Below are 15,712 nucleotides of genomic sequence, written 5' to 3' on the forward strand. Positions count from 1 at the left end.
GCACTTCCCCCATCCTCCCCGGGCCGCGGCAATGGCTGCGCAGGGCTCCCGTCGGCTCCCGGAGCCGCGGCAATGGCGGCGCCCCCCCCCGTCGGCTCCCCCCGAGCCGCGGCAATGGCGGCGCGGCCCCCCCGCGTCCTCCCCGAGCCGCGGCAATGGCGGCGCCCCCCCCCCCCCGTCGGCTCCCCGGGCCACGGCAATGGCGGCGCGGCCCCCCCCCGTCGGCTCCCCGGGCCGCGGCAATGGTGGCGCGGCCCCCCCCCCCCGTCGGCTCCCCAGGCCGCGGCAATGGCGGCGCCCCCCCCCCCCCGTCGGCTCCCCGGGCCGCGGCAATGGTGGCGCCCCCCCCCCCCCCCCCTCCCCCGGGCTGCAGCAGAGGAGGGAAGAAGAGAGCTCTCCCGCCTCTCTCCCCGCCCCCCCGTGCTGCCTGCAGGGAGCCAGGGCAACACGGTAACACTGTAACAATTGCGAAATGCCGGCTTTTACTGGCCGGTGCTTGGCTCGGCACTCTGGCTGGCACGTCTGGGGTTGTAAATGTCAGAAAATTATTAACATATTAGCCGCACCCGACTATTAGCCGCACTTCCGGGTTTCCACCAAAATTTTTGTCAAATTGCTGCGGCTTGTATTCGTGAAATTACTGTAGTTCAATTATTAGATCAATCACACCCAAGGTTGCAGAAATTTCATCCTGCAAAAATGTTGATGTTATAATTTTGTGGCAAGTAAAATATTTCCATCTGGATGACTGAACTTCTGCTCAAGTGAAAAAAAAAAGTTGTGATGAACAAAAATGGTTAAGAAATGGTATTTTCTTAATATAGTACTGTATACCATATACCCTGATAGTATTCATAAACAGGCATACGGGAAAAGAACAGCTAACAAATGAGGCTAGGTAAGTCTGCATTATTTCTATTTTGTGATTACCAAAGGAGCAGCTGCAGGCTGGATTCAGCACCACTCAGCTTTCAGGACACCTGCAGAGGCAGGTATGTGCTCGCAGTGGAACAAGCAGTGGCTGCACGGGGTGGGAAAGTGCAGTACAGGCAGCATGAGCCCCTTCCATCACAGAGAAAAGCAGTGCTCTATGATTACCTTAGTTTTCCCTCAGGCATCCAAAGGCATTAGGCTTCTCTGCCAAGCTCCTGTCACCCGTTGGCAAGCACATTAAGAACAGTCTACATCTCAGTATTATTAGAATAAGCTAGTTTTACTTATAGAACTGTGAATTTGGCAGTATTGCTACAAGCATACACAAATTATACAAATCAATTACTATTTGGAAAACAAACTGGCTTATATTTACCACTGATCAATGATGCAGCAGAGTACTTAATGACACCCAGGCATTTGCAGAACATGCAAGGTGTGCCAACAAAACATACAAACTTAAGAGTCTTGGACATCAACCTAGAGTTCTTCAGCTGATGCCTCTGGACTCCAATGGGTTTGCTGTGCATGCACCACACACGCATAACTATTGTAACAGATGAATCCCTCAATGTACCTTTAGGATGAGATGAAAAATGGAACAATTCCCTAGAATATTACATTAATTTACAGAAAGTTGGCACTATTAAAAAAAGACTACAGTGAAACTGCACTTTGGAAGTAGCTGTAACAACTCGCATCCAATGAGTCCTTCAAGAATTAATTTGATAGAGTTTTTGGTAAAGTGATCTCACCAGAAGAGAGTTGTGACAGAAACAGAACTGAGTTGTGCAGATCATTAACTGAACAAGTTATTTCATTTCAGATTATGTTTCTCTTTGGTAGCTTTCAATAATATGGTCTTTCCATTTTTTCACATTTTCCTAGGGAACTATATCGTTCTCTTCAAATTCAACATGTTGCAGATACATTTTTCTCAAAATAAAAATATTGCTGCATGAGAAATCCCTTGATCTTTATCAATGTGCAGCATAACACTGTTGCTGTAACATGCTTACGTGCACAAACCTTGTTTATGTGGATGATGTTTGCTTGCTGCAAACACAAGACCAAGCAACTTACCCAAAACATCTTTCATGCCAACTAGAGAATTCGTACCTCATGGCAGGAGAAGAGGCGCACTCCCTCCATCTGATGGAACACAGGGTAGTGGGTGTTATCAATCGTGTCCCGGCGGTAGACATCTCCCACTGCCAGAAAGGCGTCCAGGCCGGAGTGTATCAAGTCCCACTGATGAGCTGATGTGTGAGCTCTTAGCATGTGGTCACGATTCAAGTAATAGTTATCCTCTTTCCTTCTGCTGGCATGGTTTTGTGGAATAAGTAAACTATCAAAATTCTGCTGGACAGTAACAACCGGAGAAAGACCGTCATACACAGAAAAGAGAGGGGTTCCACGGCGTCCTAGGTAATGTTTGTAGAAGTGCTCCTTCACCTGCTCCTTGATTAGCCACAAAGGGTGATGTTTTCTGTTGTGCAAGTTCTTCCCCACCTTGGAAAGAATCTTCTCTGTGACATTACTGTAGTCATCTTGAGGATAAGATTTACCAAGCAGTTCCACAGTATTTGAGCAGGGTGCACTGGCAGCAAAATCTGAAGGTACAGACTTGGATGAAGAATGCCTTGAATGGGTGGGAATTCCTCTTACCCTTACTTTTGGTGACAAAGCTGTTTTAGAATACTTAGCTACTCTCATGAATTTCCAAAGCATTGCCATTGCAAACTCTTTTATGACCTAGAGAAAGAAAATAAATTAAAAATATTTGAGTTAGAAACAGCAATGTTGCTGCAGGAATTGCTATTATCTTAGGAATAAATAAATAAATCCAAATGTCTGCTTGATTAATATGACAAAGTTGCCATTAAAAAACACTTTTTTGACTTCAGAGGATGGAAAATATCCTTGTGGTCAAATTTCAGCTAGGATATTTTATTCTGTTATCAGGCTTCTGCATGACTGCACCAGTATTAATGACTCTAGACCCAGCCTGAGCCCCATCCAGATGATGCTCTTTAAAGATGAATAAACACCAGGCCTTCTTTGAAACAATATTTTTCATCCAATTAAAGCATGCAGCAGTAATCTAATATTACTTAAGAGAAACTTGGAAACTTAACAGTTCCCTTCAGCAGTCAAAACTCGCTTATAATAAGCAATTAACTTATTGCTGTATTATCTCCCCCATTAGCAGAAGCTGCAAAACATGTTCCACATCTACCTGATGCATGTGGCACGCACTATGCAATCATCACTAATTCTTATTTAATGCCAGACAAAACCAGTTTAACCTTTCAAACTACTGAACCAATGTGAAAAAACAGATGGCCAGACAAGTCATATATTTACATATAAACAGCTTATTAAATTCACATATGAGTATTGCACAAGACTCACAATAAAGACTCCATATAGTCAGAACCAATGTTAGGATTTTGTGTGAGCACAAACCCCCTTTTTCCATATGTTCCCCAGGATGGCTATTTTCACAGCTTCCACTGCTGTTCAGGGGAGGCAGGCTTGTCAGGAAAGCAAAGTGATGAGATTCTTCAAGTTATCTGAACTGAAGAACTCATTTCCCATCAAAGAGCCATCTTTACACATCCTCCCTGCTCACAAACAGACTTTGTGCTTCATGTGTACACAGCTGCATTCTCTGTAGAGTTCAAAGATAATTCCAAAACCAAGAAGTTTTGAGAGTGATGAACCTTTCAGTCACCCCATACGCATGAGCCCATTCTGAGATGAGAAGTTATTTTAAAATTTATAGTTGGGCTTCAGAAATATTAGCAAAGGTTCCAATGAAATAATTAAGCATTAAAATTTGCTTATTATAGAATGAGAAAACAGAGGCATTAGAAGTTAAGTGACTGGGGAAAGGTATCTGCTGCAGACGAACTGGCTTGCATTTCTCTATGAACCAACAATTACAGGGTCACAGGTTTTGTGAGTGAAATAATTTTCTGTGAAAGTCATCCTAAAGAACTGGGGGAAGAAAGGATAAAAGCAATAATAAATGCACCACACTCTTCAAGGGATACCTTTCAATCTTTAGGATTATAGTATCTGCCTAGCTTTCCACAGAACATAAGGAAAACAAGTGTAAGTAACAAAGTAAACAAGGTGAGACTATTGCTCATATTCCCATGCTACAAAATATCTATGCAAATAAAACAGACATACTAGAATAGAGATTCCCAGAAAAACAAATCTGTAACAGGTGAGGAGTATGGTCACATTTGACCTTCTTTCTTCTGGCTTATATCTAGAAGTTTTCCATGGGTCTATTTCCTCAAGTAATTCTAAAGGCAAGTTGGGTAGACAGAAATTAAACCTGGCGGGGGGGGAGGGGGGGGGGAAGTGTAAGATTGCTGAATATTTGGTTTAACCGTTTTTCTGGTAAGAAAATTTTTAGAATTTTTAGAACATTTAATAATAAATAATATTTAAGAAATTAAAGAATTAAGCATATTTAGAAATAAAGAACAGCTACAAATTTTATCTAGTTTTGGAACTTCTAAGAATTACTGATTTTGGCAGGGGTGCAGTTAAGAGTTTACAAAACTATTTCACCAAATTACCTTCCATCATTATTGAGAATGTTCTGCAATAAATGAATTCACATACATACTTCTGATAGAGGCTAAGCAAGGGATAGTCTTACATTTTGAAAAGAGACTCCATTTTCCTGAAACATACGTTCTCCTTCATGGAAAGTGAGTTCTCATTTTCAAACAGCTGCTTGAAATACCCAGTCCTAGTCAGATAATGAATTCAGTTTCCCTTAAGTAAATATCACCATCTGCCCATACATTTATTTTTCTAAAAACTTTAATTCAAAACTTACACATAACCGTAATATACAAAAAAACTCTCATAACTTTATCGTGATTCTTGTGATGTTTGCTGCTTTCTTAAATATCATTCCTCTGAGAATCAGACAACCATATGAGAAGTTTAACTTTCACATAAACCGTTTTGATGAATATAAATTTATGGAAAAAGAAATAACATGCACTACAAGTACTGGAGGGGGGGGCACTCTGTTTGTTTGTTTGTTTAAGATTCATTATTTTTAAGGGAGACTCTAGTATATACATCTTCAAGGGCATACCTGATGACATTTCAGTATTTGTAATGAGGAGCCCTGCTATTAGTTTCTGATAGCTCAGAAACACTCTTTTTTTCTGAGCGGTACATACTTCTCACAAACTTGTACAGGAGAAAAACCTACAGAACTTGTGTCTGAGTCTTCATCCTAATATTATGCCTGTGCCTAAAATAGCTGAATGGCATTATTACCTGCATTATTATTCTAATTCAAAGCAAAATCTGACCAGTAAGTAATATGAACAGTAAGAAAAAGTACAGTTTTTTTATAAGTTATGCAATATCCAAGTACTGCAAACAGCAAGCAAGCATGAAATGTGCCCCTAACATGTTATCAAAGTTCCAGAAACACTGGTCCTTCACCTTCACTCTGCTGCTTCCTTTTCTCACCACAGAGTCACATATTCTGCTTTCAGAATCATTACAGAAAAATGGTACTGGACTTAGTTCAACTCAAGTGGTGATAAGTTACACTTGGCCAGAGAAACCACAGAGATGAAAGAAAGTAAAATATGTTTACACTCTGAAGACTGTACACAAAATCTTCAAATCAAAATAATGTTTACCAAGGCAGAGAGCAACACTGAAAAATAAAGACATTTCTTCATCTTTCCTCTAGCAATAAATACCTAGTGTTAAGAATACACTAATTACATATGTTCACTTATAATAAACAGACATTTACACATTTATGTCTACTTATTTCTGTCTATGTTTATCTAAATGTCTGGAAAAGCAGTTTAAGTGTATCATTTTCTTCCTTTATTTCCACCATGCTTTTCATTTGGCAAGAAAACAAAACTTTTCTCTGCACACTGACGAAACCTGAATCCCAGAGCAAGGCCTGCCAGCCAGCTAACGAGAACAGTGAGCCAAACAGCAGCTGCAGGTCCTGTAGCTGAAAACAAATACATAAACAGGAAATAGACACTGAACGATCACCACTGGCACCTGTGATCCAAAGATGGCAAAGCCCTCCACCAGCATCACCAACAAGTCCTGCACTCTGGGTTTGACATTGGCTCTGGCTCGCAGCTGGGGGCTGACACAGGGCTTTGGAAGCAGATGCAGGGCTTTGGAAGCAGGGCTGTTCTGCTGGCAGCTCCCTGTGAGGTTTCTCAAAGCTCTGCAGGTGGACATGCAAGCACCATCACCAACACCTCCTATTACACATGTCCTCAGCCAGACACCACCACACATTCGTCAGCAGCTCCCCTGAAGCTCCATGGGCTCAAGTTGCACGTCCACTACAACTCCAGCCTTGGATAGGAATGACATCATACATTATGTTGTGCCAATACACTTGGAACTATGCTTGCACCTAGGCATGAGCTTTTGAGCAGCTCCAAGACAGACCAGAGGGCAGGAGGTGGCATCCATGCAACCCAGGGATGAAGGCATAAGAACAACCCTGTCCTTGCTGCGCACAGACCAGGCACTGATACGACCACTCTTGCCAACATCCGTCTTGCACCACAGACCCTGAGACATTTCTACAGCAGTTTCAAGTAAGGGCAAGGCTCTTTCCTCCTCCACAGAAAACCAAGCATTCCCCATGCAGCAGCCCAGCAGACATTACGCATGCTGAAATACATCACAGTCAGGAGCCTGACAACAGGGAAACAGCAGACAGAATACATCAGACAAAAAATACAGTGGTTTTCGAGCACATGCAAAAGGCAGTTTGATTTGATAAGGGATCATACTGCTGTACTGTTAAGGAATGTCCTTTCATGTCTAAATCCAGGTTTCCATGTCATAATGCAGCAAGGATTAAGACAGCATTATCACAGCTGCAGCAGTATTTGTCACAATTCTCCACTACCCAGCTGAGGTTTAGGAAAGAATCGTAGACTCAGTGAAATTCCTCCTTACACCTGCTTTGAAAAAGGACGAGAAAAGAGGGGTAGTTTAGCAGCTCACAATGAAAAGATACAGTGTTGTGCACCTACACTGTTTTATCCACTCACCTCTCCTGTAAAAGCAGAAGAGGGAGAATGCTCCTGTTTGAGCAAACTAGTGGCCAAACTGGCCAGCTTTTGGGGCCATTAGCTTGGTATTTGCATCTGTGAGCCAAGGGCACCCTCGCTCCTGCTGACCGCTTTTCTCTCTGCCCTGTGGTTTTTACAGCTTATGGCTGCAGAAACACAGATGGGCTACTGCATACATAAACCCAAGTACATGATGGGTTTGAAACCAAAATCTACAAAGATGAGAGTCTGTCTCCTATCCAAGAATAGCTAATTAATGCAAGACTCTGAAGTGCCATGGAAAATGTTAGAAAAGTTGGGCTGCCACCATTTTGTGATGTGACAGCTTTTATCTACCGTATGTGTGGGGAGGGGAGTTCAACCAACATAGCATATGTTAAAACAAAAATTATAAACATATGTTAGGCTGCTAAAATTGGACATTTACCAGTCTGCTTAGCAATTTAGCTAAGCATTGAATTTTAGTTTTGAAAACTATGTAGGCATACAGCAGCAAATATCATTGTATTGCCATGACCATATCTGCATTGCATAGGATATAACCTAAACTATTTTGCAAGCAAAACTAACAACAAGATCATTTTTAATGCTCATTTTAAAATGATGACACATTGTTCCACACAGAACAGACTTCTACTGAGAATGCTGAATTTATATAATACACACAGACTTCTGAAATAGTCATACAGATAACTTAGAATGGATCCATTTTAGAGCCTGACCTTCCAAGGGCAGAATATTATGAGATATCCCTGATGATGGCTAAACACCATTAAAGTACTTCATGAACTACACAGCACTGGCAAAATAATACCGCTTTCAAGTATTTGGCTCTTAATTTTTTCATGTACTTGGAGTTCATCTAGTTAATAATCCGTCAGTAAGTTCTAGAAACACAAAGAATACCTTTTTGTTATTATTTTGTTATTTTGTTATTTTCCTTGACTGAAGCAAAAATATGTCATAAGCTGGCTGGCTGTCTGCTCTGCAATGGCGATACATTAATCATGATGCCACCTTCAGCATCATTCTGAGGTTTGCAAGATTGAGAGAGAAAACTAAAAAAAAACGTTTCTGGGATAAGGCACGATTCTGCCTTCTCTCAGTGCAACATATAAGACTTTCTTATATATGAAGGGTATTAACAACCATGCTCCTTTTCTACTAAAGCAGATGCTGATTGTATGAACAAAAGCGAGCATCTCATGGTCTGTCTTACACAATAGTACCTGGAAGCAAGCACAGAAAATGTGGTTCACGCTGCTGAGGCACACCTTCTAACACCTGCACCACTCCTACAGGACTGCAAGATGGGCCCAGATAACCACAGTGAACAGCAAGTCTTTGCAGAAGGGAACATACCTCTGGGCAAGCACCCGTTTCAAAACGTCTTGCATCATCCCTTGAGTCCACTCACCATTCAGGTGCAGGCTGGATATTGCAAATGATGACAAAATACTATCCCACTGCAACAGGTTCCAGTTCCCCATGCAGGCCTCCAATGGCTGCTGCAGGCTCTGGTTTCCCTGCTAAACAATGTCACTCTAGGATTGTTCAGGTTTATCCATGAGTTTCCTACTTACTAAAAGGATAATGCTTCCAGACATATGATTCAAGGCAAGTAAAATGTATTTCAGTAGCCAGAACACTTGCAAACTCTGTAGCTGTGCTGCCAACTGGTATGAGACCATTTCAAAGGCTGATACAATCAGATTTCAAGTTGTAGTGAATTTGTTTTAAGCAATTCAGGAGTATCCACACACTGGAATTTGTGATCAGCAAAGCTGATCAGGTACATCAAATTGCTGAATTAGTGAGTCAGTATATGATTTTTCAAAAGATAAATATAGACAAAAAATAAATATATCCAGCATAAATGACATTAGGAGTTAAAGACCAAAGGCAAACAAATTCAGACTTCTGGATGGTGGAAAGGCACCAAACTCTCTAACATGTAAAATTCAGAAATATAAGGTGAAAAGCCCGACCATACTATTTTCAGTTGGACTTAAAAAAAATAGATCAATAAAAACAAAATAAGCAAATTAAGGGGAAAGAAACTATTGTTGGAAAAAAAAATTATATATATGCATGACAGATTATTAAACTAAGAAAAATCACCCCTGCTTAGAAACAATATCTGGTTTTCTTTCATTTATACATTAATTATGTCTTCTTTTTTGTTCACAAACTAAAACAGTTTGCTGTTTACTGAAGAAATGTCAATAAGGCCCTTCAGTGATAACATTCAATAGTGCATGATGACTAAGGCACACACAACTACTAAAAATTAGACAGCTGTGACCTGATCTCCTGCTGACATTTCTCTGTTCTTCCTTACCTTCACATGGAGACAAAACAGCTAATAGTCAATTCCATATTTTAAGGGAAAATTCTCATTACACAAACATATTTTGAATATATTACATTACAAATTACATACTGTGAAAAGGCAATGCACAAATTATTCCCAAATATTCTCAAATGTGTCTACTGTTTTTAAAATATCCATTTTTCATGGAATGCAGTCTGAAAAAACACTACCTTTGGCTGCTGAGGGAATATTCTTTTTCCAATGCCTTGAAAATGTTGCCAAACAGATTTCTGCATTTGTAAATAACTGTCAGATGAAAGGGACAGAGACACTTAAATACCTATAAAATTCTCACTGCAGTTAAGATTACCACTATCTCTTCTGCTTTCTTTTTTCCTTCAATATCTGCAACTCATTATCTATATTTTTTTACAGAGGCATACAGCACCAAGAATATTACTGCTATAGAGTTTCATATTGAATAAAAATAAATTTGTTTAGAAATTAAATGTTAGCAGTATTTATGTGTACCAGAGGACCTTCCTAGTTCTCACTGATTAGCTACACCATTTGGGCATCATAAAACTTTAGAGACCTCATCCAGTGTTAACAGGAAGAGGGAGTAATACATTTTTTTAAGAAAGCTATTAAATACCAAGGATGGGACATGTGCAGACTTGGTAACAGTGCAAAAGACAGCAAGAGGAACCAAATTATTTAGATAGGACATGCCAGAGGGGGCAGCTGACATGACTCACTAAGTTCATCCACAAATGAGAGTCTTTAGCTTTACCTGCTATAACCCCATAGCACTGATTCTAATCCCATTCTTCAGGAGTATTAGGGAAACCTATGACTTACCACAGATCTTCAGATGGCTTAGTAATACCCTAGCCAACATGATGCAGTTAGAATAATTTAAGCGTTACTATAAAATAACAAACATAATTAGTATTTTCGACACAGGAGTTATTTCACAGTTGCAATATGTACATAATCAACAATATTTAAATCAAACAAGCCTTTTTTTAGGATATTTTCACTCTAAATAGCTGCAGGAATATTGTAAGCTTTGTGTCAAATCAATTTTCTGTAACATCAAGCTTTAGAGAGAACAGTTTCACAAATTTGCTATCATCTTAAGCCAAAATATCACCAGATATCCACACCTCAGACCTAGCTGTGATATGAACTTGGTCCCAACTCAAGCTCTAACTCAGCAGTAGCATCATTCCTTGGTCTGTCTCTGTTACAGAATTAATGAAAGTGTGAACAGACAGAGCCTTTATCAGGACTATGTATATTTTAACAGCCAATCAAAAAAAGAAAGAGACAAATATCTCTACGGATTTCCCTTCAGAATCAGTAAGTCTCACAGACTTCAGGATGGATAAAGAAGAGAATATGTGGATGTTTGCAGCGGAGACTCCACTGCAGTACAATACCTCTCAGCTGGAAAATATGTGGTCACATGTGTACAAATAAGTCATCTCTAGTTTGAACTGCATCATCTTCATTTATCTGTCATGGGCTCTGACAAAGCATTTAAGGAAAAGATTAGAAGGCTCCTATGGAAGGAACTACATTTCCCTGCCTGGGGCATACCACTTGTCTGAGGTTGGTAGGAACAGGCCTGAAATATTAATGAGTAAGCCATTTGTCAAGAAAATTATGCAAGAAAACTTGGCAGCCATACAAAGGGGTTAGCAATAAGATACTAAGCTAGGGCAGTGCACACTAAGTACTTGAAAGAGAAAACAAGAAGGAAAAAAAATTAAAAATCACTTTCATTTGCCTGTCCACATTCATAAGCTTTGGAAGGAAACAGTAAATTAATGAGTGAGTAAAACATCACACTCAGTAACAGGTACTCACTTCTAAAAGGGTCTGTGAGCTGCTGCAGGTCTAGAATTCATGTTTTCAAGTATTGATTCCTTTGAGACATTTCTTCTAGTGACATTTTTTGCAAATAAACTTGCTTACCAAGTAGCATGTGAGCTAAAATGTGTTGTCTTGACATAAGCCACTTAACTATTGAAAATTCACATAAGTAAATGAGAAAAAAAGAATTCCCACAAGGAAAAGACACACAAACCAAAAAATCACACTCTTCTTGAGGTATCCTCACAAAGCATAGTGAAGAAAACCAAAGACAAAATTGCAACCACTCTGTCAAATCAGATGTTAAAATCTATACTCCCTAAACAGACTGAAGATCTAAACCACTTCTAGGAGTTTCCAAGTATCATTTCTACTTAAGAGGAACTTGCTAACGAAAAAGTCTAAAATGCTTCAGTCAGACTCCATGTTTTATATTGATATTTAATTTTTATATAATTATAATGTAAGCATGTTTTAGGGACAAGTATACTATAATTTTATACAGTACTCTTTATATAATAAATTTGAAGGCTTAGTTTTTAGGTAGACAGTGCTAGTTTATACTGTAAGCAAACCTGAAAAGCATCCAAAGCATCATGGTATATTAAAAAGTAATCTAAAATTTGCATTAAATAAGAAGATGATTGTGAAATAAAGCAAATTGATAATTTAGTTTTGTTTACCAAAACACAGCCATAGTCATCTTGCCAAATGTTAAACATGTCCAACAATGTGATCCATAGGTGTAATCATTATTGACACCAATTGGACTCACTGACATATGCAGAACAGTGTGATGCAGTAGCATTTAGACTTTCATTAAGCAGTACTTTGCTTTTCCAAAGCATATCTCTACATAGTATCTCAAAATGCTTTTCAGCCATTAACCAGTTAAGCTCAACAATATGCCCATGGGAAAAGTATTGCATTATTTATACCCATTAGTGCAGCAGCTTCCAAGTCAAAAGCACTGTATTTCAACATCTTGGCTTTCACCATTTTTTTCCAAAATTGTTTTGACTATATTGCCATTTTTTTCGTGTTCAGAATATTTTTGTTGTTTGCAATACCATTTTATCAACAGTTTAACAAGTATAACTGCTACTGTGAATAGAATCAAAATGTTTTGAAAGCTGCGTGCCAGAACTGCCCATTAGGAACCACGCTGAACAGTTCAGAAATACTGAGATATTCCCATTGAAACAATCTTCTCTTGGAATGTGCAACTTTGTAAGGCTCAAACCTACATTCTTTGAGCAAAATTTACAGTCATTGTGCTGGCTTTTATTGTGGCTCAAACTCTGTTGGTGAAAGTTTCTTTTGGGGATGTTTCACATTGTACCTAATCCTGCTGCTGCTCTTGCCTCAGATTTTGCAGAGTGGATCATGTCAGCCTCCCAGGTGGGCCAGGGAAAAGAGTATTACATGGAGGTTGTCTCTCCTGCATCAGTTATGAGAACTAACAGAGTCATCTGAGATTCAAACACAACACGTAACAAGATCCAAGGCAAGCAATTAAGAGTCTTTTAGTCACATTTACCAGTGAAAACCTCGCCAAAAGCCACAGCACACCATCAGCCTTATGATTTGGCTCTGCAGGGGCCAAAATTCTTGGTGCCAGCCTGTCACTGCAGCCAGCATTTGCTGAAGAGTTTTGCAGAACTAGCCTAGCAGAGTTCACTCAAAGCCCACAACTTCAGAATAAAGGAAAAAGAAAGCAAATCTCACTAATGTCACAAAACAGCAAGAGGATGTCCACTACACCACACATCGTCACTACTATATTAAAAACAATATGCTTAGAAACCAAATCATTCTTGAACAGAGATGTAGGCCTCAAAAGTGCAATAAGGTAGGAAACAGTGACTTGCTGACACCAAAATCAACTACACAGGACCTGAGAAAGCCACAGTGAATTTGCTTTAGGGTAGAAAGATATGGCCAGAACCCCTCTCCCCCACATACATAAAAACCAAAAGACTACTGCTACAATAAGCTGCAGGTAAGGAAAATCAGGTCTCATTTAGCAAAGGAAAATATAACCAATATCTACACTTGGCTCAAACAGCCACAGATTTATGATGCGTGCCATTATTTTTTCACTATGAAACTTTCATATTACATTCCTGGAATTCCAGTGATAACTGCCCAGAGCTATTAAATAAAAACGATGGTTCAGAATTGTTTTATTCTATGTACCTGCCAGTTCAAAGGTACAATTTCTCAAGTATAGACTATCCTGTAAGCAACATAGGAATTGACTCTGTTTTCATTTTGGGGGTACTTTTCTCTGTAGTTATTTTCTTATTTGGTCTTAAAAAAATATTAACTTCATTTTCATGCTACTATTCTATGTATACTCAAAGAATCAAAAGCATGACAGGAAATTTGTCCAGCTTACAATATGATACAATACAATCTGCCCTAGCATAGCACATTGTCTCGTTTACTATGCAACATAAAAATATGAACATTGGATGATACTTTTGAGGCTGAGTAGACAAAATCATATTCATCACTTCTGATGAACCTGATTCATCTACAAATCCACTGAATGCCCAAATGTGAACTTTCAATTTATTAAAAAACATGCAAACAAAACTGCAACAATTTCTATGCATAATTGCACAAACATCTAACTTCAGTATCTCTAAATTAAATTTCCATGTGGCACTTTCATATTTGTAAATTACAACTGAATATTTCCAGTTGTTTACATGTTCCTACTCCAGCAGCCAAGGATGAAAAGTTTCAGGATGAAATTTTTTTCAATTCTGAAAGTAAAAGCTGCTACCCTGGACCTTTTTGGCATTTAATTTTCTGCCATTCCAATGCAGTCATTGGCATCTCGACAGAGACTCTCCTTTTCCACTTCTCTCTGTCATCTGCTGGGAGACAGAGTAGAATAATTAGATTGATTCAAGCAGTTCTGATTGCTTTCAGTGTGTGGTTCACTTCTTGACACTACAGAGAGGAATCGTGATAAATAAGGATCAATAGATTGGATAGGATTGTTTGAATTTTCTTCAAAGCTGAAGAGCAACGCAAAAAAAAAAAAATGAACTTTTTTTAAGGCAAGTTATTTGGGGAACAAAGTTGAGTGAGTTTACTGTGTAGCAAAGTTTACCAAAGAGCTGTGAAGACAAAAATGAAACTGAAGTCAGTCTTTTCAGTTCTCATTTACTTCTTACTAGAAACACAGCTCAAACGAAAGGGAAGCAATCAAGGCATGATGTTAACATTTCAACATCAGTTAAAAAAGAACTGTATCCAGTGGAGGGGTCTTCAATCACAGACTGTTGCAAAATCCTACATAAAATACACCATTACAATCAGCACCTCTGTTAATAATTACAGAAGATCAAATACTGTGTGCAGGCAGACAGAAAAAAAATAATAAAGAATTACAACCTCTTGCTTCCAGGCTGATGTTATTTAATAAAGATAGAAGCAGAGGAAAGGTAGTTTCCTGCATTATGATTGCTGTCATAGACTATTGTGGGCATTCAGTCTTCTTTAGCACTACATGAATTTAAGATAAAATAACTATAAAGCACTCAACAAGACTTGTTTTTCTTAAAGTCTTAAAGTCAGCTTCTCCTCACAGCAGAGTAGCAAACGAGAGAAAGCTCTTCTAATGGCTCTTTCATATTTCAAATTACTTCTCTGTTATTATGATTAACTGGATACCATGCGTAAATCATAATGTTTTATCAGAAAAAAAAAGAGGTGAATTTCAGTGGTCTTTTAACCTGATGTGCTTTTTGTAGCACTTTTTGCAAGTTTGCTCTAAGTTGCAAAAGAAATAATATATCTTTTGGTGTGTCCAGTGATGACGTATGTTCACACTTCAGGCTGAAATTCACCACTTTTCAGAAGGGTGGCACCAAACTCACTGCCAGGTTAAGCCTTATAAAGATAACTACAAAATCATGCACTGTTCTGATGCCTGAGTTCTGCACTAGATGTATCTCACACAGCAGGAATTTGCAGCTTAAGGCCTGAACTCAAATCTGTTTACTGAGAACTTGAGAACACAGCCTTTTGACATACCAGGTACACTAAAAAATATCTTGTGTAAACAAAATTACATGTCCATAAGAATGTCCTGCATTCAACTGTTCAAATAATTACCATGTTCATATCCATCCTAAAGGTATCCACACTTTATTCAATTTAGGTTCCAGGTGCATCAAATTTAGTACAGTCAGTACAACTGTCAGGGTAATTTATGTTATTTCTCTCAAAAAACACAAGTTTATTATTAGCAATATGTGGGCAACTAGTGTAAATATCAGCAGACTTGGATTTATCTTAATTAGTGTTTGTTTCAATTCCACAGGCAAACAAGAAATCATCTACAGTAAGAACACCAATGACTCTATATCTAGCTGTAGACAATCTGGTCTGTTTGGCCCGAGAGAGAGAGAGAGAAAAAAAAAAAAAAAAAAGAAAAAGGAAATTT

The 15,712-nt window shown here is 38.9% G+C and overlaps 1 protein-coding gene across 2 annotated transcripts in view; it reads right to left on the reverse strand.

Annotated features, from left to right (window-relative positions):
- The window catches only part of FARS2 (phenylalanyl-tRNA synthetase 2, mitochondrial), a 238,587-nt gene that overhangs the window by 179,626 nt on the left and 43,249 nt on the right, over positions 1-15,712 (reverse strand). For both annotated transcript variants that reach the window (XM_033055717.1, XM_033055713.1), the window contains one exon: positions 2,053-2,688. In XM_033055717.1, coding sequence (XP_032911608.1) covers positions 2,053-2,670 — 618 coding nt within the window. In that variant the 5' untranslated portion in view covers positions 2,671-2,688. The remainder of the gene's footprint in view (positions 1-2,052; positions 2,689-15,712) is intronic.

This window comes from Catharus ustulatus, chromosome 1, assembly GCF_009819885.2.
Source record: "Catharus ustulatus isolate bCatUst1 chromosome 1, bCatUst1.pri.v2, whole genome shotgun sequence".
In the NCBI taxonomy this organism is placed as follows: Eukaryota; Metazoa; Chordata; class Aves; order Passeriformes; family Turdidae; genus Catharus; species Catharus ustulatus.